This window comes from Pleurodeles waltl, chromosome 1_1 (genome assembly GCF_031143425.1).
Source record: "Pleurodeles waltl isolate 20211129_DDA chromosome 1_1, aPleWal1.hap1.20221129, whole genome shotgun sequence".
Classification (NCBI taxonomy): Eukaryota; Metazoa; Chordata; class Amphibia; order Caudata; family Salamandridae; genus Pleurodeles; species Pleurodeles waltl.
The window spans coordinates 194488141-194506422 of NC_090436.1; the positions used below are offsets into that span (position 1 = coordinate 194488141).

Sequence of the window (18282 nt, forward strand, 5' to 3'; positions counted from 1 at the left end):
TCAAACTAAACAGTGACTCACAGGTCACACAACCCCTTCACACAACACCAGTGGGGGGAAGACTAAGCCAGTTCCACAAATCATGGGAAGAAATAACAACAGACACTTGGGTCTTAGCAATTATCCAACATGGTTATTGCATAGAATTTCTCCAACTCCCTCCAAATGTTCCACCGAAAACACACAATATGTCAAAACAGCATATAGACCTTCTAGGACTAGAAGTTCAAGCATTACTGCAAAAAGACGCAATAGAATTAGTACCAAAAACACAAAAGAACACAGGAGTTTACTCACTGTACTTTCTAATACCAAAAAAGGACAAAACTCTGAGACCAATATTAGATCTCAGAACACTAAACACTAAACACCTACATCAAATCAGACCACTTTCACATGGTCACGTTACAAGACGTAATACCACTACTAAAACAGCAAGACTACATGACAACGTTAGATTTAAAAGACGCGTATTTCCATATACCGATACATCCCTCGCACAGGAAATACCTAAGGTTCGTATTCAAAGGAATACATTACCAATTCAAGGTGTTGCCATTCGGAATAACAACAGCACCAAGAGTCTTTACAAAATGTCTAGCAGTAGTAGCTGCACATATCAGGAGGGAGCAAATACACGTGTTTCCGTACCTAGACGATTGGTTAATCAAAACCAACTCGCTAATAAAGTGTTCACACCACACAGATTATGTTATACAAACCCTATACAAACTAGGTTTCTCCATCAACTATGCAAAGTCACACCTTTTGCCGCGTCAAACACAGCAATACTTAGGAGCGACAATCAACACAACAAAAGGGATAGCCACTCCAAGTCCACAAAGGGTTCAAAATTTTCACAAAGTGATACAAGCTATGTATCCAACACAAAAGATACACGCAAAGATGGTATTAAAACTCCTAGGCATGATGTCCTCATGCATAGCCATTGTCCCAAACGCAAGATTGCACATGCGGCCCTTACAACAGTGCCTAGCATCACAATGGTCACATGCACAGGGTCAACTTCTAGATCTGGTGTTGATAGACCGCCAAACATACATCTCGCTTCTATGGTGGAACAGTACAAATTTAAACAAAGGGCGGCCTTTCCAAGACCCAGTGCCACAATACGTGATAACAACAGATGCTTCCATGACAGGGTGGGGAGCACACCTCAATCAACACAGCATCCAAGGACAATGGGACGTACATCAAAGAAAGTTTCATATAAATCACCTAGAACTGTTAGCAGTATTTCTAGCGTTGAAAGCATTCCAACCAATGATAACCCACAAATACATTCTTGTCAAAACAGACAACATGACGACAATGTATTATTTAAACAAACGGGGGGAACACACTCGACACAGTTGTGTCTCCTAACACAAAAAATATGGCTTTGGGCAATTCACAACCACATTCGCCTAATAGCACAGTTTATTCCTGGGATCCAGAACCAGCTAGCAGACAATCTCTCTCGGGATCACCAACAGGTCCACGAATGGGAAATTCACCCCCAAATCCTGAACACTTACTTCCAAATTTGGGGAACACCTCAAATAGATCTATTTGCAACAAAAGAAAACGCAAAATGCCAAAACTTCGCATCCAGGTACCCACACCGCGAATCTCAAGGCAATGCTCTATGGATGAATTGGTCAGGGATATTTGCGTACGCTTTTCCCCCCTCTCCCTCTCCTTCCATATCTAGTAAACAGATTGAGTCAAAACAAACTCAAACTCATACTAATAGCACCAACATGGGCAAGACAACCTTGGTATACCAGACTACTTGACCTGTCAGTAGTACCTCATGTCAAACTACCCAACAGGCCAGATCTGTTAACACAACACAAACAACAGATCAGGCATCCAAACCCAGCATCGCTGAATCTAGCAATCTGGCTCCTGAAATCCTAGAATTTGGACACTTAAACCTCACACAAGAGTGTATGGAGGTCATAAAACAAGCTAGAAGACCATCCACTAGACACTGCTATGCAAGTAAATGGAAAAGATTTGTTTGTTACTGCCATAATAATCAAGTCCAACCATTGCATGCATCTCCAAAAGATGTAGTAGGATATTTACTACATTTACGAAAAACAAATCTAGCTTTCTCTTCCATAAAAATACATCTCGCAGCAATATCTGCTTGCCTGCAGATTACTCATTCAACTTTCCTATTTAGAATACCTGTCATTAAAGCGTTCATGGAGGGCCTAAAGAGAATTATACCACCAAGGACACCACCTGTTCCTTCATGGAACCTCAACATTGTCTTGACAAGGCTCATGGGTCCACCTTTCGAACCCATGCATTCTTGTGAAATGCAATACTTAACGTGGAAAGTTGCATTTCTCATTGCCATCACATCTCTAAGAAGAGTAAGTGAAATACAGGCGTTTACCATACAAGAACCATTTATTCAAATACACAAAAATAAGGTTGTTCTAAGAACAAATCCAAAATTCTTACCAAAGGTTATCTCACCGTTCCACTTAAACCAAACAGTGGAATTACCAGTGTTCTTCCCTCAGCCAGATTCAATAGCTGAAAGAGCACTACATACATTAGACATCAAAAGAGCGCTAATGTACTACATTGACAGGACAAAAGAAATTAGGAAGACAAAACAACTATTTATTGCCTTCCAAAAACCTCATACAGGAAATCCAATTTCCAAACAAGGTATCACCAGATGGATAGTAAAGTGCATCCAAACCTGCTATCTTAAAGCAAAAAGAGAACTGCCTATTACACCAAAGGCACACTCAACCAGAAAGAAAGGTGCTACTATGGCCTTTCTCGGAAATATTCCAATGACCGAAATATGTAAGGCAGCAACATGGTCTACGCCTCATACATTTACTAAACACTACTGTGTAGATGTGTTATCTGCACAACAGGCCACAGTAGGTCAAGCCGTACTAAGAACTTTATTTCAAACTACTTCCACTCCTACAGGCTGAACCACCGCTTTTGGGGAGATAACTGCTTACTAGTCTATGCACAGCATGTGTATCTGCAGCTACACATGCCACCGAACGGAAAATGTCACTTACCCAGTGTACATCTGTTTGTGGCATTAGTCGCTGCAGATTCACATGCGCCCACCCTCCTCCCCGGGAGCTTGTAGCCGTTTAGAAGTAGATCTTGAACATTTGTACATTTGTAAATATATTACATTAAAACTTCATTTTGTACATACGTATTTATTCCATTGCATGGGCACTAGTATTAGCATACACAACTCCTACCTCACCCTCTGCGGGGAAAACAATCTAAGATGGAGTCGACGCCCATGCGCAATGGAACCAAAGTGGGAGGAGTCCCTCGGTCTCGAGACTCGAAAAGACTTCTTCGAAGAAAAACAACTTGTAACACTCCGACCCAACACCAGACGGCGGACTATGCACAGCATGTGAATCTGCAGCGACTAATGCCACGAACAGATGTACACTGGGTAAGTGACATTTTCCTTCCCTCCCCTTCCAGTCTTTCCCTTCCTCTATCCCTCCTTTGAAAGAACAGCTGCTGAAGGATCATTTAATCTTGCTCCGTGAGGAAGTTAGGCCCTCTTGGCTAAGGGAGCCATAGAAAGAGTCCCGATGTCAGAAGTAGGCAGTGGTTGTTATTCCCGGTACTTTCGGATTCCAAAAAAGAACAAGGGTTTTCGCCCTATCTTGGATTTAAGGGATGTCAATCTCTTCCTCAAAAAGGAGAAATTCAAGATACTCACTCTGGCTCAGATCTTTTCTGCCCTAGACTAAGGAGACTGGAAGGTAGCATTGGACATGCAGGATGCGTATTTTCACATCCACATCCTGCCCGCCCACAGGTGTTGCTTGCGGTTCAAGGTAGGCCACGAGCACTTTCAGTTTACCGTGCTCCCTTTCGGCAATGGTAGTAGCTCATCTGTGCAGGTTAGGGATTTCAGTCTTCCACTTCCTCGACGAATGGCTGTTGAAGGCTCCTATGCTCCAGGTTCTTGTCTCCCACCTCCAAACTACGGCGGACCTCCTGCATTCCCTGGGGTCCTGATACTGATGTTTCGGCCTCTATCCTGGATTTCAGTAAGACAGACTCTGAGGCTGTTGGGGACTCATGGCTTAATGCATCCTATTAGTCAAACATTCCATGTGGCATATGTGGGCTTTGCAGTGGGACCTGTAGAGACTCTATCTCTGCAGATGCCTTACACCCACCCATGCCTCCTCGCTCTGCTGATAGCTCTAGTAGGGTTAGGGTTTATCCCTTTCAGGGCCCTAGTTTTGCACAGACAAAATGTTGGTTCTGTCCATGGCTGTGCTTCTGGTGTGGATGTTTTGTGGATAAAAGAACTGACGTATGTGCACCGGGGTGGTCCCTTTATAGGTGACCGTGACATCAGACTGCTCCATCGACGCTGATGAAGCCACACGGAGCCAGATGACGCAGGCGGATCCGAACAACGCCACCCGACGGCACGTGCAGTGTATTACTCAGCAAAAAGATTCCGGATTCGAAGCTGACGCCAGGGAATTCAAATGTAAAGAATCTGCAGCTAGATAGTCTCTACCAGATAATGCGTTACCAAAGGTAGGTAACTTGTTCATTAAGGTAGATGCAAGAGCTGACGTTGCACTGCAAAGAGAAGCATTCAAGGGAAAAGCTCAGGCGCTTATCCACGTCTTCTTAATGTTATCAAAATGTATTCCGGAGCACAACCTCCAGCCACTGGTCGCAATGATGAAGGCAAAGATACTTCTGCACTTAAATATGGAACAGAAATAATGATAGCTTCAGAGGCCAGCCTCCTTGACAAAATTATGATAAAAGCGTATAAAAAATCTTTTGGCTACCAAAATCTGCATCACCTGCTCAAGTAAGGCTAGAGTTTTCATTGATAAAGCAGACATTTGCCAGACCTGCAGCGTTTCTTAAATGCCATTACAAACTGCAGTCAGCTGATGGGGTACACTTGCAAATCTAGTTTGGTCTGAAATTACTCTCCAAAGGGGGAATGGCGAAAACAAAAAGCATCTAGAAAAAAAACATTGAAAAGCTTGAACTGGGGGATTTATGGAACCCTAACATATATGGGCAACCCTTCCAAAGAGCAGTAAACAAATCTATTAAATTGCACAGCTTGCTTGAGGACAAAATGCAGAGTGGCTTCGCGGTTGGTTGTGAAATCCTATGATGCCCAAAGAGACTCCCTCCTATTGGAAGCCAATTATCCCTTGAGGATTAAACAGAAACTACCGACACTGAGATTTGGTGACATCCCAACCTTAGACTTTATCAAAGTTGAGGGAGGTTGGTCCAAGGGGGGGAGCAGAAGTGCTGTTTGTCATCAGGCAGATGAAACATTGCAGCGTGTTATCTGCATTTGCCCTGCTCTTGTTCAGCTGTGAAGAAGTATGCTGAAAAGAGAATTTAAGGCATTAGGGATTAGATCTTGCAGATCAGCTATAATCGAAGCATTGTATCCAAGGAACATAATGCTTAATATTCGATTTGTTCAGTTTCTAGATTTTTTTAAAGCCCTTAGATCAGGAGGTGGCTAGGATGGATGGCGAAGAAGGTCTCAGATAGAAGCTCAAACTATCTAGACTATAGCAAGCTGCGAGGGAAACCACAATTTTTCTGTCTCCTTAGCCCACCATAGTTGACATTAGGCCACCTGTCCTTGGCCACCCGTCCTTAACCACTCACACATGGAAGCAGCTGTATTTGTTGTATGTTTTGCACATTTCTGCACACAGCATAAGCCTTTATTAACCCTACATATTCAAAAGTAACAGATTTGCACTGCTGCTGCATAATTTTGTACATTGCACAGACTTAGGCCAACTGTGTATACGCATCTTTGTATACAGTATAAGCCTATCAGCCCCATATAATAAATACGAGCACATTTGCACTTCTGTGTAATTTTGCACATAGTACAGGCTTTGCGCTAGTTGGTATGACCAGAATTGGATAAACCGGTACTCGCGTATACTGATTTATTGATTATTTTGTTTTTAATTACTGTCTACCTATTGTGTTTTTAACTGCATATTTTAATAATGTATATGTTTTTAATTGACTAATAAAGAAAACACTGCACTCTGGACTCTAGGCCAGTTCTGGCTATGCCTCTCTACTCTATCCTGCAACAGTACTTTACGCCAGTGCACTCTTCCCCACTCTACACCATTGCACTCTTCGCCATTGCACTCTACACCACTCCAGTATATGCAACATTGATCTACTCTGTACAACTACACTCTGCAGCACTGTACTCTACGCCACTGTGCAACACTGCACTCTATGCCACTGCACTCTACCAATACACTCTGTGCCAATTCACTTTACTCTGTAACACTGAACTCCATGCCCTTGCACTCTAGGCCAATCCACTGTATGCCACTCTAATCTACTGTCACTGCACTGTCACTCTGCTCTGCGTCACTCCACTCTGTACCACTGCACTTTACACCATTCTATACTTAAACACTGCAATTTATGCCAATGCACTGTACACAGCCGCACTCTCACTGCACTATACACCACTCTACCCCACTGCACTCTGACACTGTACTCTGCAACACTGCATTTTCTCCCTCTCAACTCTACATTACTCCACTCTGTACAACTCCACGCCACTGCACTCTATGCCACTATACTCTGCGCCACTCTATGCGACTGACCTCTATGCCACTCAACTTTACTCAACAACACTGCCATCTGCATCACTCAACTCTACGCCACTCCACTCTGCTCCGCACCACTCAACTCTACTGTGTACCACTCTAATCTATGACACTACATTCTACAATTCTGCATTGTACTCCGCTGAATTCAATGCCACAGCACTCAGTCCCAATGCACTGTGTGCCACTATTCTCTGCAATGTTCCATCCCAATGCACTCTACAACAGTCCACTCTACTCTTTGCCACTCTAGTGTATGCCACTCTATGCTACTCCACACTATGCCACTTCAATACACAACACTGTACCACTCCACTCTATAACACTCTACTCCACTCTTCGCCATTCTGCTCCATGACACGCCCCTCCACACCACTAACTTTCAGTTATACTGGTTAGCAGCTACGTTGGTGTTCAACATAGCTAAAACACATTGGCAAAGCTAATAGCTCTTGCTTGGGAAAGACCTATTGGGTTTGCCAATACTTGTTTATACAATTGCTGTTAACGACTTTTATACAGGGAGTTAACTTCTGCTACTAGCCCCTTATTACATATATGTCCTACTCAGAGGAGAGGACACATTATGAGGGGGAAGGCAATTAGCGGCTGTTACTATGACTTCATGTGAGCAGTAAGACTTCTAGCCTTGCTGGCCACATTGGTGGGGACATTAGTATCACCTTGTCACCCAACATTGGAAAAAAAGGCTCATGATTTTCTATTGTTTTTTTTTATCACTTCTTATTTTAAGGTTTGTTAAGAAACTAGAGTGTGTACATAGTTGAAAGGTTGGTGGGCCTCTTCTTTGATTAATGCCATCTCTTCCCCTGGATCACACACACAGTTAACACAGACAGTAGACAGAAAGTTGTTGTTGGCGCCAGCATTCTAATCATTCTGATTGGCTCAGCCAATCTCAACATTCCATCCAGGGTGCTAAAGGTCGTTGAATGAATACTCCTGACTCTATGCTGACAGAAGCCTTGTATGACTTTAACTATCTTATTTTTTAGCAACTTGAAAACAGCCTGAATGAATTTGGTGAGAAGTGGGAGTTAAATCCTGGTGATGGCGCTTTTTATGGACCTAAGGTTAGTAAACAAGATTCTGTCAATTATTTCTCTCTTGTATCTTATGCATTTGTCCTGGGCTTTAGCAACATGAGGACTTTATGTGCACACATTCAAAATAAATCAGATAGAAAGTACAGCAAACATGCATACAATTGCATAACTTTGCAGAGCTTTTCCCAAAGGGGGTGTATTCTGTCCAGTGCATTTTTGTGCACCCCTTGGATCCTTGTTGGTGTACGCAATAAGTTAATTTTAAATTCCAAGCACAAGTTCTTATGATGTAACATGCATCATAAAAGTCTACATGTAATGCAAGATGTACTTGCCTGGACTTCTTTCTGAACCCAGCACAATTCATCTCATGAGTGATTACACCAGATTTTATCCTCAAATAATGATAATTAAGCCACTCTTTGACTTCTCTTTACTTACACACTTTAAAGGCAGTACCTTTGAACTGTGTTCTGCACAGGCATTGAGACCACTCAAAATAAATATTTGGATTGGCCTTTTAAGTCTCTGATTATCTTCAGCCTTCATGCCCCTTTCACCACACCTATATCACTAAGCCTCATTTTAAAATACTCTTGGGAGCAAAACGTGAGGATTTGCCCATTTGTACTGTCCAGATGACATGTTTTGTAAAAAAAAATAATCATCTGGCCTGAGATTGTCATTTGTCTCCTGTAACTTCAACATTCTGAACCAGGCCTTCATCGTGTTCTAATCTAGTGATTACATCACACTGATACGGAATCTTCGGGAGCCAGAAAGTGTAGGAAGTTGGATCTGTGTATATACTATCTCAAAGTAAGAGATAGTGTGCACAGAATCCAAGGGTTCCCTTTAGAGGTAAGATAGTGGCAAAATTAAATAATTCTAATGCTCTATTTTGTGGTAGTGTGGTCGAGCAATAGGCTTATCAGAGGGTAGTGTTAAGCATTTGTCGTACACACACAGGCAATAAATGAGGAACACACACTCAAAGACTTAACTCCAGGCCAATAGTTTTTATATAGAAAAATATATTTTCTTAATTTATTATTGGGACCACAAGTTCAAGATTTAAAGTAAATACATAAAATGCAAGGTACTCCACACAGGTAGGAACTTTGAATTAGAGCAATAACATATACAGTTTAAATGGCAATAAGCTAAATTAAAAGTGGACACAGTGCAAAAATCAACAGTTCCTGGGGGAGGTAAGTAATGGTTAGTTTGTCTGGTAAGTAAGACACTTACAAGTCTAAGTTTCTGGGCATAGGCAGCCCACCGTTGGGGGTCAAGGCAACCCCAAAGTTAACACACCAGCAGCTCAGGGCCGGTCAGGTGCAGAGGTCAAAGAGGTGCCCAAAACACACAGGCGCCTATGAAGAACAGGGGTGCTCCGGTTCCAGTCTGCCTACAGGTAAGTACCTGCGTCTTCGTAGGACAGACCGGGGGGGGGGGGGGTTTGTAGAGCACTGGCGGGGACACAAGTAGGCACACAAAACACACCCTCATTGGCACAGGGGCGGCCGAGTGCAGTGTGCAAAGCAAGAGTCTGGTTTTGTATTGGATTCAATGGAGGGACCCGGGGGTCACTCTAGCAGTGCAGGCAGGGCACAGGGGGGCTTCTCGGGCGAGCCACCAACTGGGCTAGGCAGAGGATCACCTGGGGGCCACTCTTGCACTGAGGTTCAGTTCCATCTGATCCTGGGGGCTGCGGGTGCAGTGCTTGGTCCATGCGTCGGGTTCCTTGGTACAGGCAGTTGCGGTCAGGGGGAGCCTCTGGATTCTCTCTGCATGCGTCGCTTTAGGGGTCCAGGGGGGTCGTCTCTGGCTACTCATGAGGTCGCAGTCGCCTGGGAGTCCTCCCTGTGGTGTTGGATCTCTGGAGTTCGAGCCGAGGGCGTCGGGTGCACAGGGTGAAGTCTCAGGCTTCCGGCGGGGAAGAATGAAGTCTTTAGAAGTTGCAAGAAAGTTGCAAAGTTGTTGCTTGTTGTTGAACAGAGCTGTTGCTCACAGGAGTTTCTTGGTCCTTAGGTTCAGGGCAGTCCTCTGGGCCTTCAGAGGTCGCTCGTCCCTGTTGGATGCGTCGCTGTTGCAGTTTTTTGAGTCAGGAGACAGGCCGGTAGGGTTGGGGCCAAAACAGTTGTCGTCTTCCGTCATCTCTACAGGGCCTTCAGGTCAGCAGTCCTTCTTGTTTCAGGTTGCAGGAATCTGATTTCCTGGGTTCTGGGGTGCCCCTAAATACTAAATTTAGGGGTGTGTTTAGGTCTGGGGGCAGAAGCCAATTGCTACTGTCCTGAAGGTTGGCTACACCCTTTTTGTGCCTCCTCCCTGAGCGGAGGGGGGCACATGCCTAATCCTATTGGGGGAATCCTCCAAAACCAAGATGGAGGATTTCTAAATGCAGGGGCCACCTCGGCTCAGGGCACCTTAGGGGCAGTCCTGACTGGTGGGTGACTCCTCCTTGTTTTTCTAATTATCTCCCCCAGTCTTGCCGCCAAAAGGGGGGGGCAGTGGCCAGAGGGGTGGGCATCTCCAGTAGCTGGGATGCCCTGGGGTGCTGTAACAAAAGGCATGAGCCTTTGAGGCTCACCGCCAGGTGTTACAGTTCCTGCAGGTGGAGGTGAGAAGCACCTCCACCCAGTGCAGGCTTTGTTTCTGTCCTCCGAGAGAAAAAAGGCTCTCACCCCAGGGGGGCAGAAACTCGTCTCATTGGCAGGCTGGCACAGACCAGTCAGTCCTGCACTGAAGGATTGGGTAAAATACAGGGGGCATCTTCTAGGATGCCCTCTGTGTGCATTTTGTAATAAATCCAACACTGGCATCAGTGTGGGTTTATTATTCTGAGAAGTTCGATACCAAACATCACAGTATTCAGTGTAGCCATTATGGAGCTGTGAAGTTCGTTTTTGACAAACTCTCAGACCATATACTGAATATGGCCATACTGTACAATGTCTAAGAATGGACTTAGACACTGATCATGCAGCTATGCCCTCACCTGTGGTATAGTGCACCCTGCCTTAGGGTTGTAAGGCCTGCTAGATGGGTGACTTACCTGTGCCACTGGCAGTATTTTGTGTGCACGGCATCCTGAGGGGGATGCCATGTCGACTTTGCCTTTTTCTCCCCACCCACCCACACACACAATCTGCAATGGCAGTGTGCCTGTGTTGGGTGAGGGGTCCGTTGGGGTGGCACAACACATGCTGCAGCCCTTAGGGGCTTTCCCTGGTACAGGGCCCTTGATACCACTGGTACCGTTTACAAGGGACTTATCTGTGTGCCAGGGGTGTGCCAGTTGTGGAAACAATGGTACATTTTTAGTGAAAGAACACTGGTGCTAGGGCCTGGTTAGCAGGGTCCCAGCACACTTCAGTCAAGTCAGCATCAATATCAGGCAAAAAGTGGGGGGGGGGGGGGGGTAACTGCAACAGGGAGCCATTTTCCTACAGAAAGGTTCTGTCCTAAATCATGCAAGACACTAAATCTACCCCTCTGTTAAATTATTATTTTTTTTTTTAAATAATTGGATGTACACAAATATATATATATGTTCGGTGGCATGTGTAGCTGCAGATACACATGCTGTGCATAGTCCGCCATCTGGTGTTGGGTCGGAGTGTTACAAGTTGTTTTTCTTCGAAGAAGTCTTTTCGAGTCACAAGACCGAGGGACTCCTCCCAGTTAGATTCCATTGCGCATGGGCGTCGACTCCATCTTAGATTGTTTTTTTTCCGCCATCGGGTTCGGGCGTGTTCCTGTTAGCTCCGTGTTTCGGGTCGGAAAGCTAGTCGGAATCAACGGAAAATTCGTCGGTATTGTTTCGTTCGGTATCGGGTTAGATTAGAATCGACACCGAATCTTGAAGAGCTCCGGTAGCCCTTCGGGGTAATTTCGATCCCCCGTCGGGGCCTGGTCGGCCCGACCGCGTGCAACATCGAGACTGATGGAACGGACCCCGTTCCGATTCTGTCCTAAATGCCACTGTAAATATCCCTATACAGACCAACATTTGGTCTGTAACTTGTGCCTGTCACCCGAGCACAAAGAAGAGACGTGTGAGGCCTGCCGAGCGTTTCGGTCGAGAAAAACGCTCCGAGACCGAAGAGCCAGACGGTTGCAGATGGCGGCCACGCCGACAGGACAACAACGGTTCGAGGAAGAGGGAGAAGAAGAAGAAACATTCTCCATCCACGAATCGGATTCAGAAGAGTCCGACGTCGAAGAAACCGTGAGTAAGACGTCGAAACAAGCATCACACAAGAAAACAGACAAAGACCAGGGGACGCCACTGCCGACAGGCCATGGCTCAACCCATAAAGTAGGTGACCGTCCATCGGCACCGAAAAAGGGCGAACTGGTGCCGAGATTGTCCGACTCAGGTCGAGACACGGGCACGCAGCACTCTCGGGACCGAGAAAGTGCCGCAGACAAGGGTCGACACCGAGACAGCGGCACCGAAGCTGCTGGGCACAGAGATAGCGGCACCGACGATGGTCGACGCCAAGACGGTTCGACACCGAAAAAGAGGAAAATCTCTTCGGAGCCGAAAACAACAAAAGACACGGTTTCGGTGCCAAAACGCCCAGCAACCGAACCGAAAGCCAGTTCCTACTCAGAGGAACAATCAATGTCCTCCCAACTGAAAAGACACAGGTTTGAGGAGGAATTACAAACTACAGACGTAGATCACACTCAAAAGCGGATCTTTATCCAAAGGGGTACAGGGAAAATCAGCACTCTTCACCCAATCAGAAGGAAAAGGAAACTTGACTTTCAACAAGACAAGCCACCACAAGCAAAGGTGGTAAAAAGGGTAACTCCACCACCCTCTCCACCACAGTCAACTCATGTGTCACCGGCACAGACTCCACCACAATCACCGCTCATACCACCATGAGCCAAGATGATCAGGCAGCATGGGACATCTATGATGCACCAGTATCGGACAATAGTCCAGATTCGTACCCAACTAGACCCTCACCACCTGAGGACAGCACAGCATATGCACAGGTGGTCGCTAGGGCAGCCGAATTTCATAATGTATCTCTACATTCGGAGCCTATTGAGGATGACTTCCTCTTTAACACCCTGTCCTCCACCCACAGCCATTATCAAAGCCTTCCCATGCTCCAGGGAATGCTAAGGCACGCTTAACAAATTTTCAAGGAGCCTGTTAAAAGCAGAGCAATAACTCCAAGGGTGGAGAAAAAATACAAGGCACCGCCCACAGACCCTGCTTTTATTACATCGCAATTGACACCAGATTCGGTAGTCGTGGGAGCAGCTCGTAAAAGAGCCAACTCGCAGACATCAGGCGACGCACCACCTCCGGACAAGGAGAGCCGCAAGTTTGATGCAGCTGGGAAAAGGGTGGCAGCACAAGCTGCAAATCAGTGGCGCATCGCCAATTCGCAAGCACTCCTAGCGCGATACGACAGGGCCCATTGGGACGAGATGCAGCATCTCATCGAGCACCTCCCCAAAGAATTCCAGAAACGAGCAAAACAAGTGGTTGAAGAGGGACAAAACATCTCCAACAACCAAATACGCTCTTCCGTCCACAAGCACGCCGTTGAACTTTGGGACCTCCTGGACTCCACAGCCCCGGACGTCGCCTTCATCACGGAGACATGGATGAACGCCTCCTCTGCTCCAGACATCGCTACCGCCATCCCCGAAGGCTACAAGATCTCCAGAAAAGACCGCACCAACCAAGTAGGAGGAGGTGTTGCCATCATCTTCAAAGACTCCATCAGCGTCACCACCTCCACCGAAGACCCCCCCCTCGCCGCTGAACACCTGCATTTTCAGATTCGCACCGACCCAAGGACCACCCTCAGAGGATCCCTCGTCTACCGTCCTCCCGGACCTCGCGCCTCTTTCAGCGACGCCATCGCCGACTTCATCTCCCCGCACGCCCTCGCCTCACCGGACTACATCCTCCTAGGCGACCTCAACTTCCATCTGGAACAAAACAACGACCCCAACACCACCACCCTGCTCGACAACCTCGCCAACCTCGGCCTCAAACAACTGGTGAACACCGCCACCCACATCGCCGGACACACGCTCGACCCTATCTTCTCCGCCAGCAAACACGTCTTCTTCAGCCACACCTCTGCCCTACACTGGACCGACCACAGCTGCGTCCACTTCACATTCCGACGCGAGACCTCCCACCTCCGCACTCAACCCATCCCTCGTCGACAGTGGAACAAGATCCCTGAAGAGCAACTCTTCTCCGCTCTCGCCGCCAACCAACCCACCCTCACCACCGACCCCAACGACGCAGCTCTCAACCTCACAAACTGGATCTCCAACTGCGCTGACAACCTTGCTCCCCTCAAACGCACGCATCGACAGACCAACACCAAAAAACCTCTCTGGTTCTCTGACACCCTCAAAGAATCAAAGAAAACTTGTCGTGCCCTTGAGAAGGCCTGGCGCAAGGACCACACCGCTGACAACATGACCGCCCTCAAGAACGCTACACGCGAACACCACCACCTGATCCGCACTGCCAAAAGGAACTTTTTCACCGACAGACTAGACAAAAACAGCCACAACAGCAGAGAACTCTTCAGCATCGTCAAAGAGTTCTCCAACCCCAGCGCCAGCGCCAACGCCGTCACGCCCTCACAGGATTTGTGCGAATCCCTCGCCACTTTCTTCCATCGCAAGATCAGCGACCTCCACGACAGCTTCGGACACCAGACCCAACCATACACCACTGAACCCGCTTCCCCGGACATCACCCTCAACAACTGGACCCACATCAACACGGAAGAAACCAAATCCATCATGAACTCTATCCACTCCGGCGCCCCTTCGGACCCCTGCCCGCACTTCATCTTTAACAAAGCCGACGACATCATCGCCCCGCACCTCCAGACCGTCATCAACTCTTCTTTTTCTTCTGCTACCTTCCCCGAATGCTGGAAGCACGCTGAAGTCAACGCCCTACTAAAGAAACCTACGGCTGACCCAAGCGACCTGAAAAACTTCCGCCCCATCTCTCTTCTACCTTTCCCAGCCAAGGTAATAGAAAAGACCGTCAACAAACAGCTGACCACCTTCCTGGAAGACAACAACCTGCTCGACCCTTCACAAACCGGATTCCGAACCAACCACAGCACGGAAACCGCCCTCATCTCAGTCACAGACGACATCAGAACCCTGATGGACAACGGTGAAACAGTCGCCCTCATTCTCCTCGACCTCTCGGCTGCCTTTGACACCGTCTGTCACCGCACCCTAATCACCCGCCTACGCTCCACCGGGATCCAAGGCCAGGCCCTGGACTGGATCGCCTCCTTCCTCGCTAACCGCTCCCAAAGAGTTTACCTCCCTCCGTTTCGCTCAGAACCCACCAAGATCATCTGCGGCGTACCTCAAGGCTCATCGCTCAGCCCGACACTCTTCAATGTCTACATGAGCCCCCTCGCCAACATCGTACGCAAGCACGACATCATCATCACCTCCTACGCCGACGACACCCAACTTATACTCTCCCTCACCAAGGACCCCGCCAGCGCCAAGACCAACCTACAAGAGGGTATGAAGGACGTCGCAGATTGGATGAGGCTCAGCCGCCTAAAGCTGAACTCTGAAAAAACGGAAGTCCTCATCCTCGGCAACACCCCGTCCGCCTGGGACGACTCCTGGTGGCCCACGGCCCTCGGCACCGCACCGACCCCCGCAGACCACGCCCGCAACCTCGGCTTCATCTTGGACCCTCTTCTCACCATGACCAAGCAAGTCAACGCCGTGTCCTCCGCCTGCTTCCTCACTCTCCGCATGCTCCGCAAGATCTTCCGCTGGATCCCCGCCGACACCAGAAAAACCGTGACCCACGCCCTTGTCACGAGTCGCCTGGACTACGGCAACACCCTCTACGCCGGGACCACCGCCAAACTCCAAAACCGCCTGCAACGCATCCAAAACGCCTCGGCCCGCCTCATCCTCGACGTACCCCGCAACAGCCACATCTCCGCACACCTGAGACACCTGCATTGGCTCCCAGTCAGCAAAAGGATCACCTTCCGTCTTCTCACCCACGCACACAAAGCCCTCCACAACAAGGGACCGGAATACCTCAACAGACGCCTCAGCTTCTACGTCCCCACCCGCCCCCTCCGCTCCGCTGGCCTCGCACTTGCTGCCGTCCCTCGCACCCGCCGCTCCACGGCGGGTGGGAGATCTTTCTCCTTCCTGGCGGCCAAGACCTGGAACTCCCTCCCCACCAGCCTCAGGACCACCCAGGACCACTCCGCTTTCCGGAGACTCCTAAAGACTTGGCTGTTCGAGCAGCGATAACCCCCCCTTTCCCCCCTAGCGCCTTGAGACCCGCACGGGTGAGTAGCGCGCTTTATAAATGTTAATGATTTGATATATGGATGCAGCAGATACAGCTGCAAGAACAATAAATACTGCCGTGACAATAAGGAGGCACGCATGGCTGCGCACATCTGGCTTCAAACCTGAGATACAACAGGCAGTGCTCAATATGCCGTTCAATGAACAGCAATTGTTTGGCCCAGAAGTGGACACTGCAATTGAAAAATTAAAAAAGGACACTGACACAGCCAAAGCCATGGGCGCACTCTATTCCCCGCAGGGCAGAGGCACATTTGGCACATTTCGCAAAACAACTTACAGAGGAGGGTTTCGAGGTCAAACCACAGAAGCCAGCACCTCACAAACCAGACCACCTACCTACCAGGGACAATATCAAAGGGGTGGCTTTCGAGGCCAATACAGAGGGGGCCAATTCCCAAGAAACCGGGGAAAGTTTCAGGGTCCCAAAACCCCTCAAACTAAACAGTGACTCACAGGTCACACAACCCCTTCACACAACACCAGTGGGGGGAAGACTAAGCCAGTTCCACAGATCATGGGAAGAAATAACAACAGACACTTGGGTCTTAGCAATTATCCAACATGGTTATTGCATAGAATTTCTCCAACTCTCTCCAAATGTCCCACCGAAAACACACAATATGTCAAAACAGCATATAGACCTTCTAGGACTAGAAGTGCAAGCATTACTGCAAAAAGAAGCAATAGAATTAGTACCAAAAACACAAAAGAACACAGGAGTTTACTCACTGTACTTTCTAATACCAAAAAAGGACATAACTCTGAGACCAATATTAGATCTCAGAACACTAAACACCTACATCAAATCAGACCACTTTCACATGGTCACGTTACAAGACGTAATACCACAACTGAAACAGCAAGACTACATGACAACGTTAGATCTAAAAGACGCGTATTTCCATATACCGATACATCCCTCGCACAGGAAATACCTAAGGTTCGTATTCAAAGGAATACATTACCAATTCAAGGTGTTGCCATTCGGAATAACAACAGCACCAAGAGTCTTTACAAAATGCCTAGCAGTAGTAGCTGCACATATCAGGAGGCAGCAAATACACGTGTTTCCGTACCTAGACAATTGGTTAATCAAAACCAACTCGCTAACAAAGTGTTCACACCACACAGATTATCTTATACAAACCCTATACAAACTAGGTTTCTCCATCAACTATGCAAAATCACACCTTTTGCCGCGTCAAACACAGCAATACTTTGGAGCGACAATCAACACAACAAAAGCGATAGCCACTCCAAGTCCACAAAGGGTTCAAAATTTTCACAAAGTAATACAAGCTATGTAGCCAACACAAAAGATACACGCAAAGATGGTATTAAAACTCCTAGGCATGATGTCCTCATACATAGCCATTGTCCCAAACGCAAGATTGCACATGCGGCCCTTACAACAGTGCCTAGCATCACAATGGTCACATGCACAGGGTCAACTTCTAGATCTGGTGTTGATAGACCGCCAAACATACCTCTCGCTTCTATGGTGGAACAATACAAATTTAAACAAAGGGCGGCCTTTCCAAGACCCAGTGCCACAATACGTGATAACAACAGATGCTTCCATGACAGGGTGGGGAGCACACCTCAATCAACACAGCATCCAGGGACAATGGGACGTAAATCAAAGAAAGTTTCATATAAATCACCTAGAACTGTTAGCAGTATTTCTAGCGTTGAAAGCATTCCAACCAATAGTAACCCACAAATACATTCTTGTCAAAACAGACAACATGACGACAATGTATTATTTAAACAAACAGGGGGGCACACACTCGACACAGTTGTGTCTCCTAACACAAAAAATATGGCATTGGGCAATTCACAACCACATTCGCCTAATAGCACAGTTTATTCCAGGGATCCAGAACCAGCTAGCAGACAATCTCTCTCGGGATCACCAACAAGTCCACGAATGGGAAATTCACCCACAAATCCTGAACACTTACTTCCAAATTTGGGGAACACCTCAAATAGATCTGTTCGCAACAAAAGAAAACGCAAAATGCCAAAACTTCGCATCCAGGTACCCACACCGGCAATCTCAAGGCAATGCTCTATGGATGAATTGGTCAGGGATATTTGCGTACGCTTTTCCCCCTCTCCTTCCATATCTAGTAAACAGATTG

At 47.3% G+C, this 18282-nt stretch overlaps 1 protein-coding gene across 1 annotated transcript in view; it reads left to right on the forward strand.

The window, feature by feature from the left end:
* TARS1 (threonyl-tRNA synthetase 1) overlaps positions 1–18282 on the forward strand; it is a 190192-nt gene that overhangs the window by 107781 nt on the left and 64129 nt on the right. The window contains exon 14 of the mRNA XM_069220522.1: positions 7703–7780. Coding sequence (XP_069076623.1) covers positions 7703–7780 — 78 coding nt within the window. The remainder of the gene's footprint in view (positions 1–7702; positions 7781–18282) is intronic.